The 26,475-nt window shown below is 42.3% G+C and overlaps 2 protein-coding genes across 2 annotated transcripts; one reads left to right on the top strand and one right to left on the bottom strand.

Moving 5' to 3' along the window:
* LOC117057535 (galactoside 2-alpha-L-fucosyltransferase 2-like) lies at positions 1 to 1,131 on the top strand. The gene has a single exon (XM_033168386.1). It carries the CDS (start codon positions 1 to 3, stop codon positions 1,129 to 1,131), a length of 1,131 nt encoding a protein of 376 aa, XP_033024277.1.
* A 3,608-nt stretch (positions 1,132 to 4,739) lies between these two features.
* LOC117057534 (leukocyte immunoglobulin-like receptor subfamily A member 2) lies at positions 4,740 to 26,257 on the bottom strand. The gene is given in 8 exon segments (XM_033168385.1): positions 4,740 to 5,198; positions 6,683 to 6,870; positions 15,592 to 15,882; positions 16,541 to 16,668; positions 16,732 to 16,825; positions 24,902 to 24,965; positions 24,967 to 25,178; positions 26,083 to 26,257. Coding segments are annotated over 7 exon segments (1,122 nt in total). The 3' UTR covers positions 4,740 to 5,198; positions 6,683 to 6,712.
* Positions 26,258 to 26,475: the final 218 nt, after the last annotated feature.

The following is a 26,475-nucleotide window of genomic DNA, read 5'->3' as shown; positions in this document are numbered from 1 at the left end:
ATGGATCTCCCACAAAGATGTTCCTTCAGCCAACCTGCCCTCTCATTCTTCCTCTGTATTTTCGGCCTCCTGTCCCTCTCTTCATTCTTGCACCTGTATGACAAGATGCCATATCAGCGGTGGAGGATCAGCTTCAAGAATGTATCCAATTTCCCAGGGATGGGGCATCCTGCTTATCTCATTACTACCACTTCGTCCAGGCCATCCTCTAACACCACCTGTAATTCTTCCAGCTCTTCCTCTAAGATCATAGACAGTGGCATGTGGACAGTGAACTCTGCTGGCCGTTTTGGGAACCAGATGGGGCAATATGCCACCCTCTATGCCTTAGCCAAGATGAATGGACATCGAGCCTATATTTATCCCGCCATGCACCAGTACCTGTCACCAATGTTCCGAATCACTTTACCAGTGATCAATGCTGAAGTGGCCAAAAAGATCCGCTGGAGGAACTTTCCTCTGCATAATTGGATGTCAGAGGATTATAAACACATCGAAGGCAAGTACGTCCGGCTGACGGGCTACCCATGGTCTTACACCTTTTATCAGCATATCCGCCAAGAGATACTTCAGCAGTTCTCCTTCCATGACCACATCAAGGAAGAAGCCAATCAATATCTTCAGGAGCTAAGGGGGCAGCGCCAGGTGGTGACATATGTTGGAGTGCATGTCCGCAGAGGGGATTATGTCTATGTGATGCCCAGCTGGAAAGGTGTGGTGGCTGACAGAGGATATTTGGAGAAAGCCATGAACTATTTCAGAGAGAAGTACCGCAATCCCATCTTTGTGGTGACCAGCAATGGGATGGAGTGGTGTAAGAAAAACATTAATGCCTCCAGAGGGGATGTTTATTTTTCTGGGGATGGGCGGGAGTCCTCTCCAGGGAGGGATTTTGCTCTCCTTGCTCATTGCAACCACACAATAATGACGATAGGCACTTTTGGACTCTGGGCCAGCTACCTGGCTGGTGGGGAGACCGTCTACTTGGCCAACTACACCCTCCCAGACTCTCCCGTCCGCAAGCGCTTCAAGCCCTCAGCAGTGTTTTTGCCCAATTGGATTGGGATTCCAGCAGACCTGTCCCCTCTGCTGTCCAAGAAAACTTCCCAAGTCCAGAAGCCAGAAGCTTGAGCAGATAGCTGCTGATTCATGTCTAATTAGATATTCTGTGTTCAGGCATTTGGCCAAATACTGTAGGCGAATACTGAAGAGCAGTGCTGGATTTACGTATAAGCTACACAAGCTATAGCTTAAGACCCCACTCTCTTGCCCCCCCTCCCAAAAAATTTGAAAAAAAACCTGGAGGTACATTTCCAAAATATAAGATAAAATACAAATAAAATAAAACCTACATACGGCAACAGTTTGTATTGTGTAGGCTCCTATTTGTTATGTGCAAATGGCTTTAGATACCTATTAGGTCCATAAATTACCATATACCATATATTCAACACAAAAAACAGCAACAATTTGTTGTTGACAAAGGACAGCTGGACATATAAAGGGCCCCTTTACCTTCAGTAGCTTAGGGCCTCATCAAACCTAAATCCAGCCCTGCTGAAGAGTTCCACGGGAAGTTATGCAAGCCCTTTTAAAATTATATTAAAATTCAGAGTTTTATTATGAAGAAGTACCCTGTTTCTCCTAAAATAAGACATAGCCATAAAATAAGCCATAGCAGGATTTCTATGCATTTGTGAAATATAAGCCGTTCCCCAAAAATAAGCCATACCCCGAAAATAAGCCATAGTGACGTGGTACCTCCCATTAAAACAGCCTGGAGAGGCGTGGCTATGCAGCGTACCGATGCGACACAGTTAAAATAAGACATCCCTTGAAAATAAGCCATACTGTGTTTTGTTGAGCGAAAAAAAATATAAGGTAAAGGTAAAGGTAAAGGGACCCCTGACCATCAGGTCCAGTCGTGTCCGACTCTGGGGTTGCGGCGCTCATCTCGCTCTATAGGCCAAGGGAGCCGGCGTTTGTCCGCAGACAGCTTCCGGGTCATGTGGCCAGCATGACAAAGCCGCTTCTGGCGAACCAGAGCAGCGCACGGAAACGCCGTTTACCTTCCCGCTGGAGCGGTCCCTATTTATCTACTTGCACTTTAATGTGCTTTCGAACTGCTAGGTGGGCAGGAGCTGGGACCGAGCAACGGGAGCTCACCCCGTGGCAGGGATTCGAACCGCCGACCTTCTGATCAGCAAGTCCTAGACTCTGTGGTTTAACCCACAGCGCCACCTGGGTCCAGGTGTCTTATTTTAGGAGAAACGGTGTCTTATTTTAGGAGAAACACGGTAGCAGCAAGTTATAAGATAAAACCACCACCACCACCAGGCACACAACTCTACTTGAGGGGTTGTCAAAGAGACGATAGTCTCTAGAATAGTGGTCTTCAACCAGTCCAGACCCCGAACAAGGGACTCACTTCTACATTTTCACTTTTAATTTAAAATTAATACCACTAGGATGTACCTCATATCACACACAGGGATATTGGCATTTTTTTTTCAATACAAGTGAACCAATATTTCATGTATTATTGGTCAAACTTTTGAACCCTTTCGATGGTAGCATCCTCTCTTTGATTTCTGGGACCATTTCTTTGGTGAGGGCAAGTGACTATCACCATTAGGTTTGCATTTCTTATCTAAAAATGTCTTTCTGTCATTTTCTCACTTTCCATAATTTTTCAGCACCTCCTTTCTATCTTTGTCACCTGCTGGAGCTTTTTTCTCCAACCCCCTTCCTGCAATTCTTTTGTCCTTCATCCTTACTTCCTCCTTCTGCTTTCTCAGCCTTTTTTCCATTGCCACTTACTCTCATCTCACCATCTTGAACAGCCCTTTGTATCACAAGCCATCTGCCTGTTGCCTTTAAAAAAACAACAACAAAAAACCACATACAGACATTTGGAGAACCAAACTAAGACTGGAAATGTGAGAACCCAAAATTTCCATATTTGCCCATCCCTACTGATAAACTGGGAACAGCAGTTGGATTTTACTGCTTTGTAACATTCAAATTTAAAGGCTCATTTCCCATTTAACCAGGCAGACTCTCCCAGGTGTTAGTGTGCAAACATTGTTTTATGATCAGCTAGCTAGTGACCTGAGAAGGCTGCTAAGCAATGGCAACAGATTTGAGAGATACAGGAGCAAGAACAGCTGCTTCACCCTTCAACTTCCTCTTCTACTTTTAACTGATTAACTACATCAATTCTGCCCAGACTTGCCGAAACAAACAAAAAATTACAATTTGATAACTATATCCTTGAAATGTGTCGTGGAGATCAGAAAACTGAAACATACACCAGAGGCATTACTTCATGGCTGACATTTATTATGAATTATTCTAATTAGGGAACCACTTTTGGAATTTGCTGCCAAGGAGTGTGGTGGAGTCTCCTTCTTTGGAGGTCTTTAAGCAGAGGCTTGACAGCCATCTGTCAGGAATGCTTTGATGGTGTTTCCTGCTTGGCAGGGGGTTGGACTGGATGGCCCTTGTGGTCTCTTCCAACTCTATGATTCTATGACTGTTTGTGTGAAAAGGAAAATGAATGAATTTGAGACATTGTTTTATGGTCAGCTAGCAGTGACTGGTTATAGTTTTAATAGGCAGCAGGGACATCACAGTTCTCACTTTCATTGGTAGGAGATTCAATTGCTCACAAACAGTCCCCCATCCAAGTTGCCATTTTGATTATTGTTTTCCTTTCAGCATTGCAGTCCCCAGCTGGTAACACCTGGATTACCCCAAACCTACAGGTCTTTCTCATAGTGACCTCTTAAAGAATGTCCTTGAGTCAGGATCACTTGTCATAGGGTCTCACATCCCCTAAATCCGAGCATATAGTTGCAATGCAAACTCCCACAAAGTTCTCTGAGCAGGAACTACTAGACTCTAAACCCAGTAGCACCAGATCTTTTGGGTGAGTTGTCTGAATTAACACAGCGACCCCTCTACTTGCCAATGCTTGCATAGGTCCCCAACAAAGAAGGTGGGAATCCCTTGAGGCCATTGAGGTTATGATGACTCCAAATCAGAGCACTGTGCCCTTTCAAACTGTGGCAGCTTCACTTGAGGGCTGGAGGCCTGGAAACTGCGATTGTAAAGCACAGAAACACCTCCCATGTCATAGGAAAGTCTAGGCTGCTTAAATTGCTCCATCCAGTCTAAAGGCAGCACTCGGTGACATGCAGATGGCTTGGGCTCCCTATAAATGCTTCATGCTGTTAAATGTTTAGAAACATTAAAAAACCAACATTTCTCATGTGAAACAAAAACTGAGTTACGAAGAGTATTATCTCAAGATCCTGCTGTTGTCCTGCTTGGTGGGAGGGGGGGGCGTGGCGTGAATACCTGTTCCCCAACCAGGTATTTCTCAGTTATTTTCCATAGGTAACTCTCACCCATAGAAAGTTAGAAAGAGTGGTCCTAGAGGATTATGTGAGACTCTAACCAAGTGAGCTCCTCAGTGTCTTATTCATTCTAGCTTGATTCAAAAGGACATGTAGCCTTGTAAACTGAAATATTAGCTGCCCTGTATTGGGCATGCAGGCAGCAACAAAGAAATCAAAAGATTCCAGCCATATATATGACAAAACTAAGGCCTACAACAGTCCCGAAGCCACAGTTTCTCAGACTATCTACTTTTTTGAGATTCTGAAACAATGTAAAATATTATACAATGTAATGGACAAAAGAACACAAACTGAAAAGAAAACCCCCATCTTTATTATTATTTTTAAATACAGTTTAAGAGTAACACATCTAAAACACAATAACATCAAATACCGGTAAAAAGAAAAAACTTTACAAAATATAAATTAAACCAAAGAGAATAAACACATGGTGCCTTGAAGAGCAGCCCCAGTAATTTAAACGTGCTTCTTGTAATAGATCAGTTAAAGACTTGTTTAAAAATGGATGCACCAAAAATTACCTGGCATGTTTTTGCAAGGAAATAAGAAAGAATTGGGGAAAACCCTCCAATTCATAGTTTGTAGCCAGTGATAAAAAGTAGCTTGCTTATCAGTGATGCATCTGGGATGCCTGAGTGTTGAAAAAATAATTATCTCATATTGCTGTATGTCTTGAGAAAATTATCTTGTCATCATGGTGGACTCGCGGAGCTATCTCTGCTTGGTTTCTTGGCCAATGGTTTCAACATCTCTTGTACTTTTGCACATCAAAATCTAAGGGCAATATACAGTAAGTATCCTGTAAATATAGTGGAAAAGGCATGAGATAACAATAGGTAAAGGTAAAGGTAAAGGACCCCTGGACGGTTAAGTCTGGAGCAGCAGAAGACTGTAACGGAAACCGAAGCACATGGAAACACTGTTTGCCTTCCTGCCGCAGCGGTACCTATTTATCTACTTGCACTGGTGTGCTTTCAAACTGCTAGGTTGGCAGGAGCTGGGACAGAGCAATGGGAGCTCACCCCATCAAGCGGATTCGAACCACCAACCTTCTGATTGGCAAGTCCAAGAGGCTCAGTGGTTCAGACCACAGCGCCACTTGCGTCCCAATAATAACAATACATTGGGGGGGGGTTTGCAATCTGGATTAACTAGACACTGGCATTAGAGGCTGAGCTGTGTACATAACTTGAGGGGGCACGAGAGGGGGCTTAGCTGCTGTTTATTGGGAAGTTTGCCTAAAATCAACACTGCACAGGTGGTATCATTGTTATCCCTACCCCATCCACACCTGGGGACTTCCTGAGCACAGAAAGGGCTAGAGGCATCCCATAATAGATGGGATACAAAGAGGCTTGTAAGTAGTGTCCATGGGCCTCTGGAAGTCAACAGGTTGGTGTTTTTCTTTCTTTGAACATGTGATGCCAATGTAATATCAAAAATTGTGTTTGAAAGTCCTTTGGCTTTGGAGGGTGATTGTCACATGGTCGCGGTATTGAGCGGCGGCCGATGTGATACGAAAAACACAAGCTAGCCCACAGCTCCCTTGAATGCATGGAATTATTGAATGCATGGAATTATTTGTATGTTTCTTTGAACGTATACCAACCAAAATAAGGATCAGCCTTCTGCTATATCAGACCTTTGATCTACCTCCCTCTTCTCAATTATCTTCTCTGATTTGCACCTATGATTCAGATCCTGAGAGATTTTCACCAGTGATCATTTCAGCAGAGAAGCTAAGAGATGTGACTAAACCTGGATCTTTCTTTCAAAATGAACAGTGGGCAAATGCAAAAAGTCCCTTGAAGATTACATACCCTGTAACATTGATGAAAACAGGGACGCCCTATTCCATAATAATAATAATTTTATTATTTGCACCCTGCCCACCTGACTGGGTTGCCCCAGCCCCTCTGAGTGACTTTCAACAGATAAAAACATAATAAAACATAATAAAACATTAAACATTAAATAAAACTTCCTTCAGGTGTCTTCTAAAGGTTGTATAGTTACTTATCTCCTTGATTCGGGGGTTGCCTAACTCCATATCCTCCAACATTTCCCCGATGAAAATAGGGACATGCTAAGGAAAAGCAGGATATTCCATGATCAAATCGGAAACCGAGATGGTTTCTGTAAATACATTACTTTCCCTGGAAAATAGGGACACTTGGAGGGTCTGAGATTAGGTTCAGACCGAGTTTGGAAAACCAAAGGAACCAGTGTGGAACCAGGAAGTAGAAGAGTAATCTCACCTTAAATCCACTTTTCCTCCAGAACGGGAGTCATCTCACCTTAAGGCCATGTTTCCTTTGGAGCTGCTGGTCTCTGATTATGACATATGTGAGGAGGAAGAGGATCAGACTTCCTATGGCAAATCTAATTATGTTGATCAGGGTATAATCTGGAGGCTCAGAAATCCCCAGATTGGGGGTGTGAGGACCTGTGCACAATGAACAGGGAGACTTTAAACCACTGATCCCACCAACTGCCTCTTCCAACAGACCACGATGTTCAGGGTGCATTGCTTTGGATGTGAATGCAGAGGCAAATACATCTGCATACAGAGTTAGTTTGTGCAATAGCTTTTACATCCATGCAACCCAGACTTCCTGACTGTCCTCTGAAATACATTAACTGGGATTATACAGTATGTGACATACCTTCTTTTTTTTTTTTTTATAAGATTTTATTATTTTCTATTAAGACAAAGGGAAAACATAGCATAAACAACAACATTCACAATATAAAAATACAAAATACAATACATAAACACAACACAAAAACATAATCAAACAATCACAATAAAAAGAAACATATACAAACCTTTAAACTAACATTTATCCTCTTACTTTTCTTGTTACTAACTTCTCTATTTTGAGGGACTTCCCCCATTCCCTCCACTGTCTTCAAAATCATATATATCTTCAAGGTAGCTTTGTATCTTGTTCTATTCACATTAACTCAATTTCTAATACACTTTACTTTGCTTAATCATATCTTAACTTTAACACCAAATCTTAACACAATTCCTAACAATTAAATTTTTCACACAAAGATATCTTACCAACAATTTTATCTAACATATATCTATTAAAGCCGCTATTCTATTTAATTCTGCTCAGATATTCAATTTTACTGTTTTGACTAAATAATCCTTAAATTTCTTCCATTCCCTTGACACCTTCTCCTCCCTCTGGTCCCGGATTCTGGCGGTCAGCTCTGCGAGTTCCATATATTCCATCATCTTCATCTGCCATTCTTCCACCGTTGGTATCTCTTCGCCTTTCCATGTTCTTGCCAGTAAGATTCTAGCTGCTGTTGTGGCATACATAAAAAACACTCTATCCTGACTGGGTATCTCTTCATTGGTTATGCTCAGGAGAAATGCCTCTGGTTTCTTACAAAAGGTAACCTTCATTACCTTCTTGAGTTCGTTATAAATCTTATCCCAGAAAGCATTTACCGCTGGGCACAACCACCACATATGAAAAAAGGTACCTTTCGCATGTTTACATTTCCAACATACATCTGACATTTTGGTATTCATCCTGGCTATCTTAACTGGTGTCAAATACCATCTATAAACCATTTTCATTATGTTTTCTCTTAAACTATGACAAGCAGTAAATTTAATACCTTTTTGCCACAATCCCTCCCAGTCATCCATCATAATATTGTGTCCTATATCTTTCGCCCAATTTATCATTGACGATTTAACCAATTCATCTTTCGTATGCCACTCTAGCAAAAGATTATACATTTTGGAAAGGTTTTTAAAGTTCGATTCTATCAGTTCTGTTTCCAGTTTTGATTTTTCTACTTGAAAACCAACTTTTTTGTCCATTTTGAATGTTTCATATACCTGATGATAATGCAGCCAGTCGGGGACCTGACTTTTCACTTGATCGTAGCTTTTTAGCTTAAAAGAGTCCCCTTCCTGCTGCAGTATGTCCATATATCTTAACCAATTTGCAGACATGTTCGGTCTCTTGTAGGCCTTGGCCTCCACTGGAGAGATCCATCTAGGGGTCTTTCTCTCTAACAAGTCTTTATATCTAGACCAAACCTGGTATAAGGATTTTCTAACTATATGAGACTTAAAAGTTCTGTGGATCTTAGCCTTGTCATACCAAAGGTATGCATGCCAACCGAACATATTATCATACCCTTCCAAGTCCAATACATCAACATTTTCTAGTTTGAACCAGTCCTTTAACCAGCAAAAGGCCGCTGCTTCGAAGTAGAGTCTTAAGTCCGGCAGGGCAAAGCCTCCTCTCTCTTTAGAGTCTGTTAAAATCTTAAACTTAATTCTTGGCTTTTTGCCCTGCCATATAAACTTTGATAAGTCCTTTTGCCATTTCTTAAAACAATCCAGTTTGTCCAAAATTGGTATGGCTTGGAATAAAAACAGCATCCTTGGTAGGACATTCATTTTTATCACTGCAATTCTTCCCATTAACGACAGTTTCAATCTTGTCCATATTTCCATGTCTTTCTTTATTTCCATCCACAGTTTTTCGTAGTTGTCCTTATACAGGTTCAAATTCTTGGTTGTGAGATTGATACCTAGATATTTTACTGTTTTAACAAAATTGAGGCCAGTGCCTTCCTGTATTCTTTGAATTTGTTCTGCACTCATATTTTTTCCTAAAACTTTGGTTTTCTGCTTGTTTAACTTGAAACCAGCTACAAGTCCAAATTGTTCGATTATTCCCAAAGCTCTGGGGACACTGCTTTCCGGTTCTTGCAGGGATAACATCAAATCGTCTGCGAAGGCGCGTAGTTTGTATTCCTTCTCTCCCACACGAATTCCTTTTATCTGTTTGTCCTTTCGTATCATATTTAGGAGGACTTCCAGGACCGTAATGAAAAGTAAAGGGGAGATAGGGCACCCTTGTCTTGTTCCCTTTTCAACTTCAAACTCCTCCGATATCACACTGTTTACTATTACTTTAGCTCTTTGCTCTGTATAGATGGCATTAATGCCATTCAAAAATTTTTCTCCAACTCCCATCCTTTCCAAATTCTTTTTCATAAATGTCCAAGAGACTTTATCAAATGCTTTCTCTGCATCAACAAACAATAGTGCCGCATCTGTGTTTATGTTTCTCTCCAGTTTTTCTAAAATGTCCACAATAATTCTCGTGTTATTACTAATTTGTCTTCCTGGCAAGAAACCTGCTTGGTCTCTATGTATATAATCTTTCAACACTCTTTTCAATCTTGTAGCCAATATATTTGCAAAAATTTTGTAATCCACATTCAAAAGGGATATTGGGCGATAGTTTTTCATTTGAGTCTTATCAGTATCTGGTTTTGGAATCAGTGTGATAAAGGCTTCCTTCCACGTCTCTGGTGCCCTATCTCCTTCTAGTATCTTGTTGCATACTTCTCTTAGTGGCTGCGATAGCCAGTCTTTCAATGTCTTATAATATTTTGCTGTTAAACCGTCCGGTCCTGGAGCCTTCCCCAATTGCATGTTATTTATCGCATCTTCTATCTCCTGTGTCGTTATTGGGTGGTTGAGAGTAACTAGTTTTTCCTCTGGGACCTTTTGCAATCCATTCTTTTCCAGAAATCGGTCAATTTCTGCTTCATCTATCTTCTCCTCCTTGTACAGTTGCTTGTAAAATCTTTGAAAACACCATCTGATTTCCTCAGGTTTCTCCACGTTTTTTCCGTTTACTACCAAGGTATTGATGACATTTGCCTTTTGTCTTTTCTTCAATTGCCAAGCTAGTAATTTTCCACATTTATTAGCCGATTCAAATGTTCTTTGCTTCATCATTTTCACTTTCCATTCGATGTCCTGATTCATTATGTTGGCATATTGGGATTGCAAGTATTTAATTTCTTTTTGGATTTTGACACATCTGGGATGTCCTCTTAATTCTTTTTCCTTTTCTTTGATTAATTTCAACAATCTCTCCATCTCTGCATTTTGTTGTCTCTTCTTTTTTGCTTTTTCACTAATGAGAAATCCTCTCATTACAGCTTTACTTGCATCCCAAGCAATTCTTTTCTCCACTTCGGAGCTCCAATTTATCTGAAAATATTCTTTCATCTTTTTCGCCGCTCTTTCCACTAGCTTGGTGTCTCTCATCAAAGCGTCATCCATTCTCCATCTAAAAGAGTCCTTGGAGATCATTTTTAAATTTAACTGTACAGGGTTATGGTCTGAAAGAGTTTTAGGGCCAATTTCTGCCTTTTGTATTTTTGGAGCCAATTCATTCGAAATCCAAATATAGTCTATCCTCGACCATGACTGCTGAGGTTCGCTGAAATATGTTGCCTCTGTATCTGTGGGATTTTTTAATCTCCAAGAGTCCACCAAATTCAAATTATCCACCATTTCGAAAAAAGTCTTTGGGAGTTTCCCATCATTCGTTAATTTGGTTCTTTGAGATCTATCCATTAGTGTGGAAACTGCACCATTAAAGTCTCCAAGGCAAACTAATTTGTAATCCAAATAGTCCAACAGCAGATCATGTATTTTCTTATAAAAAATTGACTTTCCATCATTTGGTGCATAAAGTCCCAGAATCAAGAATTTTTCGCCTTGTATGTTAATTTCAATTGCGATGTATCTCCCTTCCTCATCTTTAAAAAGCTGTCTTGGGCTATATTTCTCCTTTGCGTATATCACTACTCCTCTCTTCTTGGCCTTATCCGATGATATAAACTCTTGGCCTAATTTTTTGTTCTGTAGTAATCTTCTATGGCGTCGGGCTATGTGGGTTTCCTGTAAGCATATTATATCCAAATTCTTCTTTTCTATGCTATAAAACACTCTGCGTCTCTTTGGTCTCTGATTCAATCCCCGGACATTCCATGTCATTAACTTGAGCGCCATTTTCCTTTCTCTAGTCTTCTCCTCCAGTTGCTTCTCCTATCTTGTCTTCCTCTGGGTCCTTGCCTGGGCTGGGTAGGCTTGGTGGTGGTCCCGGCGGTGGTGGAAATACCTCTGGAAACCTGTAGAATTGTGCTGGGTCGAGTGGTGTGCCTTTAAATTGTTCCAGGTGCTTGTCCAAAAACTTCTGCTTCTCCGCCAGGGACCTTATTCTTATCTTTTTTCCTTCAAACGTAAATGCCAGGCCTTCTGGAAATTCCCAACTGAAGGGGATTTTCCTTTTTCTAAGCTCAGTTGCCAAATCGTTGTAGGGAACTCTTTTGTCAAGGAAAAATCTGGGGATGTCCTTATAAAAATTACTTTATTCTGCTCAACCACCAGGTTGTTTCTATAATGCAAGTCCAGAAAGTAGTCTCTGTCGTGTCGATCGTGTAGCACAATCAAACAGTCACTGACTGTTTTACTGCTTTTCTTTCCTCTGGAGCCTCTTGGACCAAATCTGAAGGCCTTCACTATGCGTGCTGAGACGTTGATTTCTTCTATCTCCCAAAATCCTGAGAATAACTTCACTATGTAGTCTTTTAGGTCTTCCCCTTCCAGTTCTGGAAGATTTCTTAGGCGGATGTTGCCCTCTCTTTGATGTAGTTGCAGAAACGCGAGGGACTCTTCAACAGACCTCTGTCGTGATCCAATACTCTCTATCTGTTCCAAATCTAAATTATCCAATTTTTCCTCTACCTTTTTTATTTTTTCCTTGACCACTTTAATTTCCTCTGAGTCCTTTTTCAAGGTGGTCACCTCTTGCCCAATCCTATTAATCTCTTCTCTGTTCTTCCTTACGTTCTCCTCAATTTGTCCAATGGATTTTTCTAGGGTCTGCGTAGAATTTTAATGTCAGCTTTTATATCAGCTTGTAATTTTTCTATTGCTGAATTCACTGCTGTATTTCCTGATGAAACTTGATCTTGTGTTGCTTCAACCCGTCAGTCACGCTTTTCAGTCCTGCTGCAATTTCTGCAACACTAACAACTAATTTCTCCATTTGTTCCTGTAGAGTTAGGGAAACAGAGCCTTTTCTTTTTTCAGAGCCAGTTCCTTTTGATCTAAGTTCCATTCCTTGTGGGCTCTGTAACTGTAATCTCAAGGTCACTCCAGTTTCTGTAGTAACAATCTCAGACATTCACAGCAGAAGGCCAACAGTCCCAAAAGTAAACACCAGGTGGCCAGCAGCTCAGTCCTGAGAACAAAGAGGCTGCTGAGCCAGGAGCCCACACCAGTCCCGAAAATCCAACTTTTAGGCAAAGGGTTTTAATTTTCCAAAATATAAGTTCCTTAAAGCCAAGAAGGGCCCATTTTCAGGTAGCCCAAGTCAGTCACAGTTCCTAACTTGCAGTGTTACCACCAAAGTCCACAAAATAACTTGTATCTGGTTACAAAGAAGTCAGAATGTCTCCACTGGTAAACAGTCACTGAAACACCAACAAAGGAAAAAAATGGCAACAATATATCACAGCCCGCTACTGACCCGGAATCCTAATCCAGAGGGTGAGGGGCGTCTTCTTTTGCCATATCAACTGTTTTTAAGTCTTTAAACATCCTTTAAACAACTTTTAATCAACTTTTAAAAAGTTCGCAAAACTTTTCCGTTAGTCGCGGCTTTGATCTTTTAGCGCTACCAAGCTCGCGCAAACAGTTTAAAGGGAACAGGCTTCCTTTTGCAGTTCCTCTGTAAGCAGTGCTCTTAAATCTTGTAAAAATAATCCAATTCTTTAACTTACAGAGTTTCTTTGGAGATTTCTATGCAGGAAGTGCCGGGTGCTCGAGTCTGGCGGGATCGCTGCTTTGATCCTCCGCAGGCAGACGCTTCTTCAGTCCCGTGCCGGCGCTCCGCTCGCCCGATTTTTCCCCCTTACGAGGGTCAATCGGGAACGGAGACGGCACGTCTGGGACCCACGAAGCTCAGGTCCACGGGACGCTCTTCCCGTGGCTTTAAGGGACCCGTGGCGCAGGCACAGAAGTCCCTAAAGCCTGGCGGAGGACGGAGCCGTCGGACTCCCGTCCGCCATTGACCGGCACCTAACCGGAAGTCCCATGTGACATACCTTCATCACTGTTTGTGGTGGAAAATAAATTTAAATCAAATAGTGGTTATTTGTGTTTATTTGTTATTATTTGTGCTTAATTTTACTGTATCCTTCCAGCTGGAAGGAAAGGTAGCAGCAGGATACGGCAGGCGATTCACTGCTGGGATCCCTCCACGGGGCAATTAGTGGCTCCAAACTTTGAATTAGGCAACGGTCAGTTAGTCTGCTTCCCGCCCAATTTAGGGCAGCAACAGAGTTGTGATTGGTTCATGTATTGATTATGACGTTGGTTATTCACCTCAATAAATAGTTGCCACTCCCTCTTTGTGGTGTGGAGAATGCGTGGAGAAGCCCTGTGAGAAGAACGTTGCGTGACAAGCCTAGGCAAAGCGAAAGCGAAACCATCCACGCAGGGCAGCCAAAGCCATTTTCCTCCAGACTGCAGTCTCAGTTGTTTTATTTTCACTTTTGCTTTAAAAACCTTTTATTTGGCCGTTTAGTTTTGGCCACCTTTAGCTTTCTTTTCCTCTTCAGAGCTTTTTGGACCAGACAGACGCTTGCAACCATTTACGAAGCAAAATCTTCACGGACTCACAGAACTCAACCCTCAGATTGAAGCCAGCGCATCCGTTTGTTCACGGCGTGGTGGGAGCAGGCTCCAGGATTACTGGCCGTCCCGTCCGCAGGCTGCCCAAACAACCGGTGCCCCGTGTACAGATAGACGAGGGGCGTCGGTTGCAACAATCCCCACAAGGCCATAGTCAGCAGCATGTCCAGTGATTCTGTGGCCCTGATTTCCAGCTGTATATTATTGAATTCCAGCTATGCTCAGCTGACTCAGAGAATATGCACAAGAAGACTCTTAGTATTCGCACTCATAACAGTCCAAAACCACAACGCAACCCAAAGGGGATGCAGAAAGGCGTATATTTGTTAAAACTGAGCCAAAAGGTCCATACATTATCAGGGAAAGGGAAGAACGTCTACACTGCTTTGGTAGTGGGAAGTTTGGGAGCTGCTTCCCATTACCCACTCCCAGATGCAATACTTAAATGTTTACATCCACACCACACATTGAAAGCATTTCGAATATGCATTTAAAGCACATGGCTTACTCCAAAGAATTCTGGGACCCGTAGTTCACTTCTCAGAGCACTATAATTCCCTCCCAGCATCATCAACAAACTACAGCTCTGAGGACTGAGTGTAGCCAGGGAATGTTAAGTGTCAGTTGTAAGCACAAACACACATGCGCACACATGGAAAGAGAGGGGATCAGATAACAGTATGTGTGATCTGCCTGCACCTCTTTTAGGTAGAGCGGCCAAACTTCCTACTGGCTCTCCTCTGTGCCCCTTGACAGCTATCCAGAAATTTAAAAGGTAAATTTTTATTCTATCAATTATACTCAAGCAAATAAAGGGTTCACCTTCTTAATTTTTCATGTCAATATGTTTTTAAGTGCTTTTGAAATACTATTATGTTAGTACTTAGAACTACTGTATTTATCTTCCTCTTGCTGATTTGAACATGCTGCTTAATGATTTGTACAATTTTAATGCTATGTTTTATAAAAATTTGTGCTTGGTGGTGCATATAAAGATAGATAGATAATAGATAGATAGATATTTGTTGTTGTTCAGTCGTTCAGTCGTGTCCGACTCTTCGTGACCCCATGGACCAGAGCACGCCAGGCACACCATAGATAGATATAGATAGATATAAATATAGCTGTAGGTTGTATTTGTATTGAATTGGTTTTAAATTGTGAACCATTCAAAGAACAGTGCTGGCTGGGCTTTTAGAAGTGTCTGAAAGAAATAAATATAAAAGGCACACGAGAGCAGGAAAGCTTTGCTGTTCCAGATTCAGCCGAAATGAGACGTTCATGTTTTTGTACCCAACTGGAGATAATGACTTAATTAAAGTTAAATAACCTCCGAAACCAAAATGTATGGTAAGTCACGGAGCTGAAGGAACAAGGAAACATACAGACAGAGTTCACTGTGCCATTAACAAGATAAGTGAGTCCCTGGCAGGGGATTGGTTCCGTGGACCCCCTGGGTGTGTTCTGCGGATCCCCAGGGGTCCCCGGACCCCTATTTGCGAACCACTATTCTAATGGATTGAGTCAGACTTCCAAAGATGTTGTTTGCTGAACATTTTATGTATTGTGCACTGATAGTTGTCGTCTGTCCCCCCACTTTTTAAAACAACAACAACATACCTGATATAAGAAGCTCCAGGAAGTTACTTGGTTGTGAGACTAACAGCAGACGATCTAAACATGCATAGCTACAACTGTAGTTCCCTTCATCCTCCCTGCTGATATTGCCAATGGAAAAAATACCCACATGATTGTGAGCCTTCATCAACTGTTTTGGCACTGGATCTCCAGCCTTGTGGAGATAGAAATTTGCAGGTCCACCATTCGTTGTACACGTGATGTTGACTTGTGCTCCGGGGGCAATCAGCTGACTGGTAACAATGGAGATGGTTGGTGTGTGTAACCTGCGATCTGTGCACAGAGGAAACAGGAATTGAGATGTTGACAACCATGAGCCAGGGCTCTGTCTTCAGCCACAGGATAGGAAGCTACATTAGGGATTATGCTTTTCTCTTTAATGGAAAGCCATGCGATATTTCAAAACAAGCTAAACGACAGCAGATCAAAACTATCATAAGACAAAGCAGAGAATACTTAAAAAAAAGTAAAATGAAATAAATCATAAAAGAGAAAGCCAGCCAAATACTTGTCAAACAGATAAACTTTCACTTGCTGGTGGAATATACCAGTAATAAGTGAATGGCGTTTTATCAAATATTCTTTTGGATGCAGGCTGGCAATAAAAGGAACACTCAGAATGAACTTTAAACAAGTTGTATTTGTTAGACAAGCATATAAAGCGTGAAGCATAGAAAAGCAGATAACTTAAAGCCCTTTCATTTTCTGGGAAACCCTCTCCTGAGCAACAGTACACATTTCTGATAGTAAAATCGCATGCTCCGGTGAGGTAAACCTTGCTGACCCCTGGTTTAAATCCATGTTATGTGCTTTCTCCAGATAGCCTTCTGGTGTCGTGCTAGTAAACACCCAGCTTGATGCTCAAGCTCAAACCAGAAATGAAAGCTGAAGCAAGGGGATAGAGAAGGTGCTTGCCATGACAACTCCCTACCTATAACTAGAAACTCCACAGGTGTACTGGGCTCTGAGATGACAAAAAAGATCCGACGAAGGGCAGTAACTACAGGCAAAGCTTTGATTGTGGTCCTGCTCTGCAGTGATGGTGAAGCTGGCTGTGTTCTTGTTGGTCGCAAGGAACTGCAGAGGCTTTGTTTCTCCAGACTTTTGGAGATAGAATGTCACGGCCCTGTCTTGGCTTGGCACTGGAGGGAGACAGTTTCTCCCACACTGACAACGACAGAACTCAGGGAAAGACTGGGTCTTGGTAAACTGGGATCTGTGGAAAGGGAGAGATTGGATGGTGAGGATTCCCACTCCATTTATCATCACCCTGCATATTTCTTGATCTCTTGTTGTCCCTTCAGCACTACGGAGAGATCTGATTTATAACTGCTGGTTTATATTATTTCCAGAGAAAGGACATCCATTGCTTCTTTGACCAGGTATGCCTTGCTGCAATTTTTTGTGCAGACATATTAAGGGCTCACGTGCACTATACGTTTAAAGGAGTATGCACCACTTTAAATAGTTGCAGCTTGGGAATCTCGGGAAGTGTAGTTTGTTAAGGATCCTGAGCAGAGTTGTCAACTTTCCCTTTTTTTGCAATGGGAAACGGCGCCGGAATAGGGATTTCCTGCAAAAAAGGGAAAGTTGACAGCTATGATTCCTGAGAGTTGTTAGGAGACACCTATTCTCCTAACAGAACTACAATTTCCAGAGTTCTCTGTGAAGATACATTGATTTCTAAGGCATTGGTTGTTAAACCACTCTGGAAATTGTACCTTTGTGGTGGGAATAAGGGTTCTCTTAGCAACGGTCAGCCCCCCTTAACAAACTACACTTCCTTTTGAGTCTTTGGTGAAAGACATGGTTGCTGAAAGTGGTTTGATACTATTTAAATGGACCTAAGTCTAGCAAGTCTTCAACGTGAAAGAACATTTAGACCTCTTTGTGATGAACTTATCCCAGGCAAATCCAACTTAGCCAAATACTCTAGAAGGGCATGGGAGAAGAATCCTGCATTTCTGTTGAGTTGCCAGCCAACTATTCTTACTGGCTTCAACCCAGTGACCTGACCAGCAGCCTGGAAAACAAACAGTTGTAGTTTGTTCCTTCCCTCGCCATTGTGTCATCCCATAGCTAGGAGGAAAGATTCACCTTGCTTAATTTCCTCATATCATGGTGATGTTAAAAACACAGGAGCAGGAGAACACTGCTACCTCTCAAGCTCACCTGAGCAAATACCCATTAAGCATTTATGACATAAACAACCAGAAGTGCTAGATAAATAAATGAATAAGCTTCAAAGGCCATTCTAAAACAAATATTGCAGATTGCTGGAGGACCAGCCTTACCTGTTACCAGAAGCTCCAGGGAGGTCACTGTGTTTTGAGATGAAAAAGGAATTTCCTAAACATATGTAGCTGCAACTATAATGCCCTTTGTCCTCCAAGCTGATATTGGTAATGGAAAAGTGGGGTGCTTGAATTACCCATCCTGGAATACTTTGGTGTTGGAACTCCAGTCTTATGGAGATAGAACTGTGCAGATCCATATGCAATTTTGCACACAATATTGACTTCTCCTCCAAGGGCAACTAACCTTACTGGTGTTGATGGAGATTGAAGGTTTTATTAAGCTGTCATCTATGCACAGAAGGAAAAAGGAATTTAGATGCTGACTTTCACCATGTGACAGGGGCATGTCTGGGGCTGGGAGATTTTGTCGATTTTGGTTTCCTCTTTTCTCATTTTCCATTCTTAAGTTCATTACATTACAATTTTTGTATCTGCTGTGTGTGTTTTTTAAAAAACCGTCATGAAAATTTATCAGCACTGAACACAAATCTTACCTAATATGCACATTTTTGCAAAGCGATTTCCCCTACAATCATGCATTTTGTATGTTGTTTTCAATAATATATGCACTTTAAGGCACATTTACCCTAATATGTGCATTTTTTGTGCACATTGTGATTGCAAAACTGCACAGCAAAATTGATCAAATTGTGGGTTTCAATGGAGGGCTCTGTTTTGGTTTCTCATATGGTTTTGGGATGTGTCAATGAGGGTGATCAAGAACTTTCCCTAGCATTGATATTTAGCAAAACAATAATGGAGGTGACCAGTGTACTATAAAACAGAATACCTTTCCCACTCATATATCCACAGCTATTTCTGGTTGCTGGCAGTAGTAGAAAAGTCCTTGTTTTGTTCAGTTGTTCAGTCGTGTCCGACTCTTCGTGACCCCATGGAGCAGAGCACGCCAGGCACCCCTATCCTCCACTGCCTCCCACAGTTTGGCCAAAACTCATGCTAGTCGCTTCGAGAACACATGTCCACCCATCTCATCCTCTGTCATCCCCTTTCCTTGTGCTCTCCATCTTTCCCAACATCAGGGTCTTTTCTAGGCAGTCTTCTCTTCTCATGAAGTGGCCAAAGTCCTACTGCCTGTCAAATGCTTAAGCCTCACCCCATAGTCGTCGTTGTCCCCCCCCCAGCTTGATTGATCACATGACATTGCCATCCCAGAAGCCCTGCCTCAGGAGTACCACCCTTGAAGACCACCATGCCATGCCTTTGGAGAGGTCATGTGACCTCTCCACAATGATGTCACGGTATGTGGGCAATAGGCAGAGATATTCAACCCCATACAATCAGGGGAAGGGGGACTTGGGGCTTGATGTAGGATGGCCTCCTTTACATGCCCAGACACATTCTTAAGAGTGAACACACTGCGTTCTGCCCCAGCACTTCTAGAAGTTCTAGCAGATTAAGTAGCAGATTGGTTGGGGACTTAAAACCTCTGATTAGTCCACAGTGATGTGACATCATTGTAAGGGGTCACATAGCCCCGTCAAGCCAATCAGATACCCTATTGTGACTCAAGGGGTTTTAAAACCTCTGCCTATTAGTCCACAAAGGCCTGCCTTCATTGTAGAGGGGTCGCATGATCCTGAAATACATGTCATGGTGGACGTACATGGCGGGGACTTATGGCATGGGGTATCATGTGATATTATCAATCAAACTCTTAGGCAGGGGTCACAAACTTTTTCAGCGGGGGAGCCCGGTCCACCGTCCCTCAGACCATGTGGTGGGCCAGAATATATTTTTTGGGAGGGGAAATAAACGAATTCCTATGCCCCACAAATAAGCCAGAGATGCTTTTTTAAATAAAAGCACACATTCTACTCATGTAAAAACATGTGGGCCAGATTTTGAAGGTGATTGGGGCCGGATCCGGACCCCAGGCCTTAGTTTGCCTACCCATGCTCTAAGGCAGGGAGTCACCAAATTTACCTGGCCTTGGGGCCGGTTCCTCTGGCACTGATTGCGCAGCGGGCCGTAGAGCGGGGGAGCACGCGCCCATACGCACACGCACTTGGTTTTTCTGGCATGGCGCAGCAACCGGAAATAGCTTGTGTGCATGGCACCCGGGCCTCCGCAGACCCGGAAGTGCACCAGAAATGACGCTTTGCACATGTGCACAAGCTATTTCTGGTGCTGCGCCGACCTGGAGATGGGCAGCCACGCCCTGCACGGTAAGAGCGGGCGGCGGGGGATGGCAGGGGCCGGATAATTGGCTCGCATGGGCTGTATGTGGCCCGTGGGCCTTAGTTTGGGGACCCCTGCTCTAAGGGGTCCAATCAGACTCTAGGAATCGAGGCTTACCCTTATACTACCGTCAGCTTACTTAACTTCACTCTTGAATTATTTCTGGTTCCACCTACACGCTCAGAACATACCTCTGAAAAGCAGCTCCACAGGATCACTGGATGGTGAGGTGACAAAAAGTTCTAGCTTGGGGCGATAAGTGCAGATATAGTTCCAGCATGTGTCAGCTTTATATTACCGAGTCGAAAATTGCCGTGGCCCCGTTGTATTGATGGCCGTAGGGGACCATTTGGTCTGTATCCTTTTTAAAATAGAATGCTGCTGCAATGTCTTGGCTTTGGCAATGGATAGTGACTTTTGTTCCTGGGTAAACAGGCTCAGTGGGTGTCAGGAAGATCCTGGGTCTGGATAATTTGGGATCTGTGCAAAAGAAATATAAAGGGGGGGGATTCCTCCCCAGTTGCCAAGTCCTGTTAACATACTGAACTTTTCTCTGCCATAGTGATGAATGAGGGGCTGGTGACAACCACTTGCTGTTTTGATCATAGACATCCACCTAACAACTCAGCTTGGGCAAAAGAAAATTCAGGAGGGAGCATTTATTTGTTAAAAAGCAATTTATTTATTTATTTATTTAAAAATTATTTATTAAAAAATTATAGCACTTCACAACAATAATACCCATATGGAACAAGAACTGGGTAAATTTTTAAACCAGAGATCATCAATTAGCTGTTACAGAATACATTTTCTTACCTGCCTGCATACTTTTGGCCGGCATTTAAAGGCACCCACTGAATCTCTATTGGCATTTCACAGGACTCGGCTGATGGCCACTAAATGCTCAGCTTCATATTGCTGTCAGGCGAGCTTGCTAATTTTGGGGACTAGCAGTGGTGCTCAAGCAGATGACCTCAGTGATGAAGCTGGATATAAAGGTTCAGGTGGTCCTTAAGCTACCCAGGATTTTGGGGATTAACACAAGGACCTTGAAGGGTGTTATATGTTGCCAGCTATGTGCCCCCATAAGCAGCCTGGCCATTGCATTGCTCACCAGCTGGAGCTTCCCAATCAGCACCAAGGACAGCCGCTCCTAGAGTACAGTATGTGGCACTGGCAGTAATCCAGCCTTGAGGTTATGAAATGAATGGGCTACAGTGATCAGGCTATCTCTGTTCAGGAATGGCTATAGCTGGCGAACCAGTTGAACAAGTCAGAAGGCCTTCTCAGTAGTGCTGCCTGCCCTGTGGAACGCCCTCCCATCAGATGTCAAGGAAATAAACAACTATCTGACTTTTAGAAGACACCTGAAGGCAGCCCTGTTTAAGAAAAGATTTTAATGTTTGACTCTTTATTGTGCTTTTAATATTTAATATTGGAGCTGCCCAGAGTGGCTGGGGAAAACCCAGCCGGGTTGGCTGAGTATAAATAATATTTATTTATTTAGGCACACCCTGTTACGGAGGACACAAGGGCCTCTGGGTTAAATAAATAAGTTTTAAAATGCCTATTTTGACTGTTTTTAAAATTGAGGACGCTAAGGTTTATAGCTGTCCTCTGTGTAAATGGTGCTAGTGGCTGCTTCTGTTTTATGAAATTATTGTTTTCTTGGTTTGTGGATTATTTTTATTTTGTGACTGCATGGCTACAGAAGTTGGGTGTCTCCCCCTCTGTGCAAGAAGTCCATGGGGTTCCAGGCACTCACCCAGGGTCTGTGGTCCTTTGGAGACTGTCATAGCTTTAAGAAATATGGTTTATTCACCTATTTACACCTTCAGTCTGTATGCAGGTAGTCCAGATCTTACAGCCTGGTCATTTCAAGAGGGGCTGATCCCCATAGCAGTGCATCTCCCAGCCAGCGTTCCCAAGATGGGTCCCAGACTTTCTTCCTTCTTATTTTTTCCCAGCAACCCTTGCTCAAAAAATCCTTCTTTTCCTGTCACCTCACCCAGTTACCCTTGCAAACATTCCAGTCCCAGTCTCTGTTCACACCTCAGGGCAAGGGGAGGACAGTTCTCTTGCATTGTAAATGGATCTCAATGACCCTGTATTGTTTCTTAATGGCCCTAGCTTGGCCAGGTCATTTTGCATAGGCTAGCCCAAGAGTTCCTCTGCAGATTGTATTTCTCCCTTAACGTCTCAAATAATCAAAATAAAACATTTAAAAATCTATCACGGTATTTTTGTCTATGTATCCAAAAGAGCAAGCAAACAAAGTTAAAATTCACACACACACACACACACACACACAATAGAAATGTAAATGCTTGAAATTTTAGAAAACCCTACAATATTATATGTGTACTATAGAACATTAAAGACACCATTTTAATGTAGAATGCTTTAGAAATAAATGGTAAATGAGTGAATGTTTGATAGTAGTAATAATACTATGTTTGTTTGTTTGTTTGTATGTTTATAATGAAATATTAACATAAAAATAAACAAAGGCCATTGATACTCAAGCTTAGTTGGACATCACCCTGTGAGACTGTCATGTCTTATATTAGTATTAGTATTAATATTAATTGAATTTATATACCACCCTATACCCGGAGTTCTCAGGGCAGATCACAAAACAAAACCAGAATATAAAACCACATAATATCATCAAAATAAAGACAACAACCCAATGCCCCCCCCCAAAATCCCCACATTTTAAAAGGGTATAGGATATCAAACACGTCAACCAAAGGCCTGGTTAAAAAGGAAAGTTTTTGCCTGGCGCCTAAAGGTGTATAATGAAGGCGCCAGGTGAACTTCCCTGGGGAGAGCATGCCACAGACAGGAAGCTACTGCAGAAAAGGCTCTTCTCGTGTTGCCACCATTTGGACCTCTCGAGGTGGAGGCACATGAAGAAAGACCTCAGAAGATGATCTCAGGGTCCGGGTAGGCTCATATGGAAAGAGGCTAAAAGCAATGAGTGATTTAAGTTTCAAAGGCACTGCAAATTAAATGATGTGGTAAGTTCAGGACACACCAAATGAGATACTATACCTGATACTAGAAGCTCCAGGGATGTACTCAGTTTTGAGACGAGGAAAGGTTTCCGTGCATAGATGCAGCTAAAATTCCCTTTGTGTTCCAAGCTGACATTACTAATGGAAAGTTCGCCTGAGGGAAAAGGCACGGGCCCTTCCACTTTTGAGCCTCCAGCCTTGTAAAAATAAAACGAGGTGGCTCCATCTTTAGGTTCACACTGTATCTTCACATGTCCCCCCAGGGCAATTGAATCACTGGGTCTTCGGGAGATGTTGGGTCTGCTTAAGCTGAGATCTGCATGCAGAAGAAAGAGAGATGTGAAGTGGGCTGCCATGGCATGCTTGTAAAGAGTGGAAAGAGGCAGGTGTCTCCACCTTAGCATTCAACAGCATTGTGTGTGGGCACAGGAACATAGGAAACTGCCTTACACAAAGTCAGACCATTGTCTACATTGGCTGGGCGTGGTTCTCCAAGGTTTCTCTCCCAGCCCTACCTGAAGGTGCCAGTGATTCGAACCTTCTGCTTTTTCAGTGAGCTTCAACCTTTTGCCATAAACTCACAAATCTATATCCCAGGGGTGACCAACTTCCAAGAGACTGCGATCTACTCACAGAGTTAAAACTGGCAGTGATCTACCCCCTTTTGGGGGGTTCAGGTCAAAGTTGTTGAGCTTCTTTAGGGAGGAGGAAAGCAACAATGAGCTTGTGTCAGGAAGGAAAGCCCTGTTTTTGGTGGGTCGGGTCATTTTAGGGGTGGAGAGCAAAGATGTTGAGTTTTTTTTTAGGGGAACCAAAGTTTTTTAGCTTCCTGGGGGGGGGGGAGCCACTGATCTACTAGTGATCTACCACAGACATCCAGTGATCTACCAGTAGATCACGACCTACCTGTTGGACATGCCTGATATATCCCATTTGCTGCCTGTAAGTGGAGCTGATTACATCCTTTCCTCCTTCCACAATATTGCCTTTAAACCTCAGCTTCAACAGAGTAGTTTAGCAACCATTTCCTCTTCAGAGGAAACTCTGGGTTTTGCAGCATCTTCTGAGACTTGCTGCAGTTCCTCAACTTCCTTCCCCTGAACCCTTAGCATACTCCAGCCTCGTGCCTCCCAAATGAACATGTTGCTGGTGCTGTATGTGAAACTCATATTTGTCAGCTCTCAGCTAATGGCTAAGTGAATTTCTTTGCTGCCTTCACTAATAATAATAATAATAATAATAATAATAATAATAATAATAATTTATTATTTATACACCGCCCATCTGCCTGGGTTTCCCCAGCCACTCTGGGCGGCTCCCAACAGATTTAAAAGCACAATAAAACATCAAACATTAAAAACCTCCATTGGACAACCCCCCCCCCCGGAGAGATCTCTCATTGTATATACAGCCTCCTGATATTTTGCTACTAAATATTTGGAATATGCCATAGCTAGAATAAGCTAAAATGAAAAAATCCAGAGATGAGGTTAGGGATGTGCATGCAAATATGCTTTCTTTTTCTTTTCTTTTCTTTTTTTAAACATCTTTATTGAAAGTTCAAAAGTACATAATTTTTATGTGCACTAAACGTTGTGAGATGTAAATAAGAGAAAGAGAGAAAGAGAAACAGAACCTGTGTAGAAGAAGAAAATAAAGGGGGGAGGAAAAACCAAAAGTGTATACTTTACAAGGGTGTTATTGTACTTTACCAGATCTTAACCTATTACAATATTTGTAAGAATGATGCTTGATGCAAGATGCTGAACTACTTACCCGTCAGCAGCAGCAACAGAGAGTTGCTGGGCTCTGAGCTGATAAAGGGTTCTGAATGACGTGTGGTAGCTGCACTGGTAGTTCCCTCCATGCCTCGGATCTGCACGGCCGATAATGAAATGGTTTGCCGTGGTCTGATGCATCACCTGGGTATTAGCATTTTGGAAATAGAACTCCACGTCCTCATGTGGGCTTTGGCAACGGATGGTGAAATTACTTCCCAGTGTGATCTGATCCACAGAACTGAAGGAGATATTAGGCTTTCCTAACATTTGATCTGTGCAAAGACAAAGATGCTTGAGGAATTCAGTCTTTGCAAAAGACAGTGCAGACACACCTCCTGGTTCCCCCAACCCCCCGCACATGCCCAGAATCCTTTTTTAAAAAAATGGTTTGGGTGCAAAACCAATTTGGCTTCCAAGCTCTTGCAGGAGTTAATATTATTATTAATTAATAATAATAATAAATAATAATAATAATAATAATAATACCCTGCCCATCTGGCTGGGTTTCCCAGCCAGCTGACTCATGCAAGAGTGTGGACTCTGGTCCATGGGGTCACGAAGAGTCGGACACGACTGAACGACTGAACAACAACAGGATACCTACTCTTATGAAGGTATCTGTTTTAACTGTTTTTCATTCTGAATTTTAATTATTGTAACCTGCCTGGGACCTACTAGTGAAGGGTGAGTAATAAATCTAATCCAATCTAATCTAATCTGATAAATAAAATAAAATAAAATAAATAAAATAAAATAAAATAAAATAAAATAAAATAAATAAGGAAGCCAGTGCTGAACACCATAGCATTGTGGACACTGTTCCCAGTTAAAGGACATTTCCTGGGTGTTATTTAGGATTAAAATCAGGCACACCTCCTATGGCTAACTTCACAATCCTAAAAAGTAACTTCTGTTTAGTTCAGCTGGGCTTACTCTGAGGTTAGCAGCATTAGGATTGCAGCCCAAATATTACAAGTTCCAAGTCTTCAATCAGGCATTTTGGGCAAGTGTGTGGGGGCTTAAAGGGGGCTTAAAGCATTCAGTGTGAATCTCTGAAGGAGCATCCTAAGCATGTTAGCAGACCAAAACATCTAGCCTGGACCAATGAACTACGTGGCTTTTACCTTACCTGGCCTCGCTGGGATGCTGAGAAGGATTTTGCTGTGGATGTCTTACCTATTATCATTAGCTTGACTTGTTCACTGTGGTTTGACCGAAATAGGTTGCTGTAATAGTAACAGCTGTATAATCCTCCATGTTGACGGCTTACGTTAGTGATGTAAAATGCAGCCATTCCTCTGGCTATTTGGGTGGCAATGGTTATGTCGTGGCTTATGTCGTGGTTGTGCATCTCCAGAGAAAAATTCATGAATAAGTTCAAAGGACTCCAGCATTTGATGGTGGCATTTCCTCTCTCTAAGATTCCCAGGCTAGGTTCCAACGTGATATTGGGAGCACAAAGGATCTCACTGGGTTAAGAAGGAAAGAAAATGATAATAAAATAAATAATAATAATAATAATAATATAATATATAATAATAATAAGTAGAAGCAGAAGTGGAAGTGGAA

The sequence above is a fragment of the Lacerta agilis genome, chromosome 14 (assembly GCF_009819535.1).
Source record: "Lacerta agilis isolate rLacAgi1 chromosome 14, rLacAgi1.pri, whole genome shotgun sequence".
Taxonomy (NCBI): domain Eukaryota; kingdom Metazoa; phylum Chordata; class Lepidosauria; order Squamata; family Lacertidae; genus Lacerta; species Lacerta agilis.
The sequence above is the reverse complement of the archived record's forward strand: the minus strand, read 5'-3'. Positions and strand labels throughout refer to the sequence as shown.

Bases quoted from the DNA above. Each gene is read 5' to 3' on its own strand.
- LOC117057535 (XM_033168386.1), top strand. From the start codon at position 1: ATGGATCTCCCACAAAGATGTTCCTTCAGCCAACCTGCCCTCTCATTC.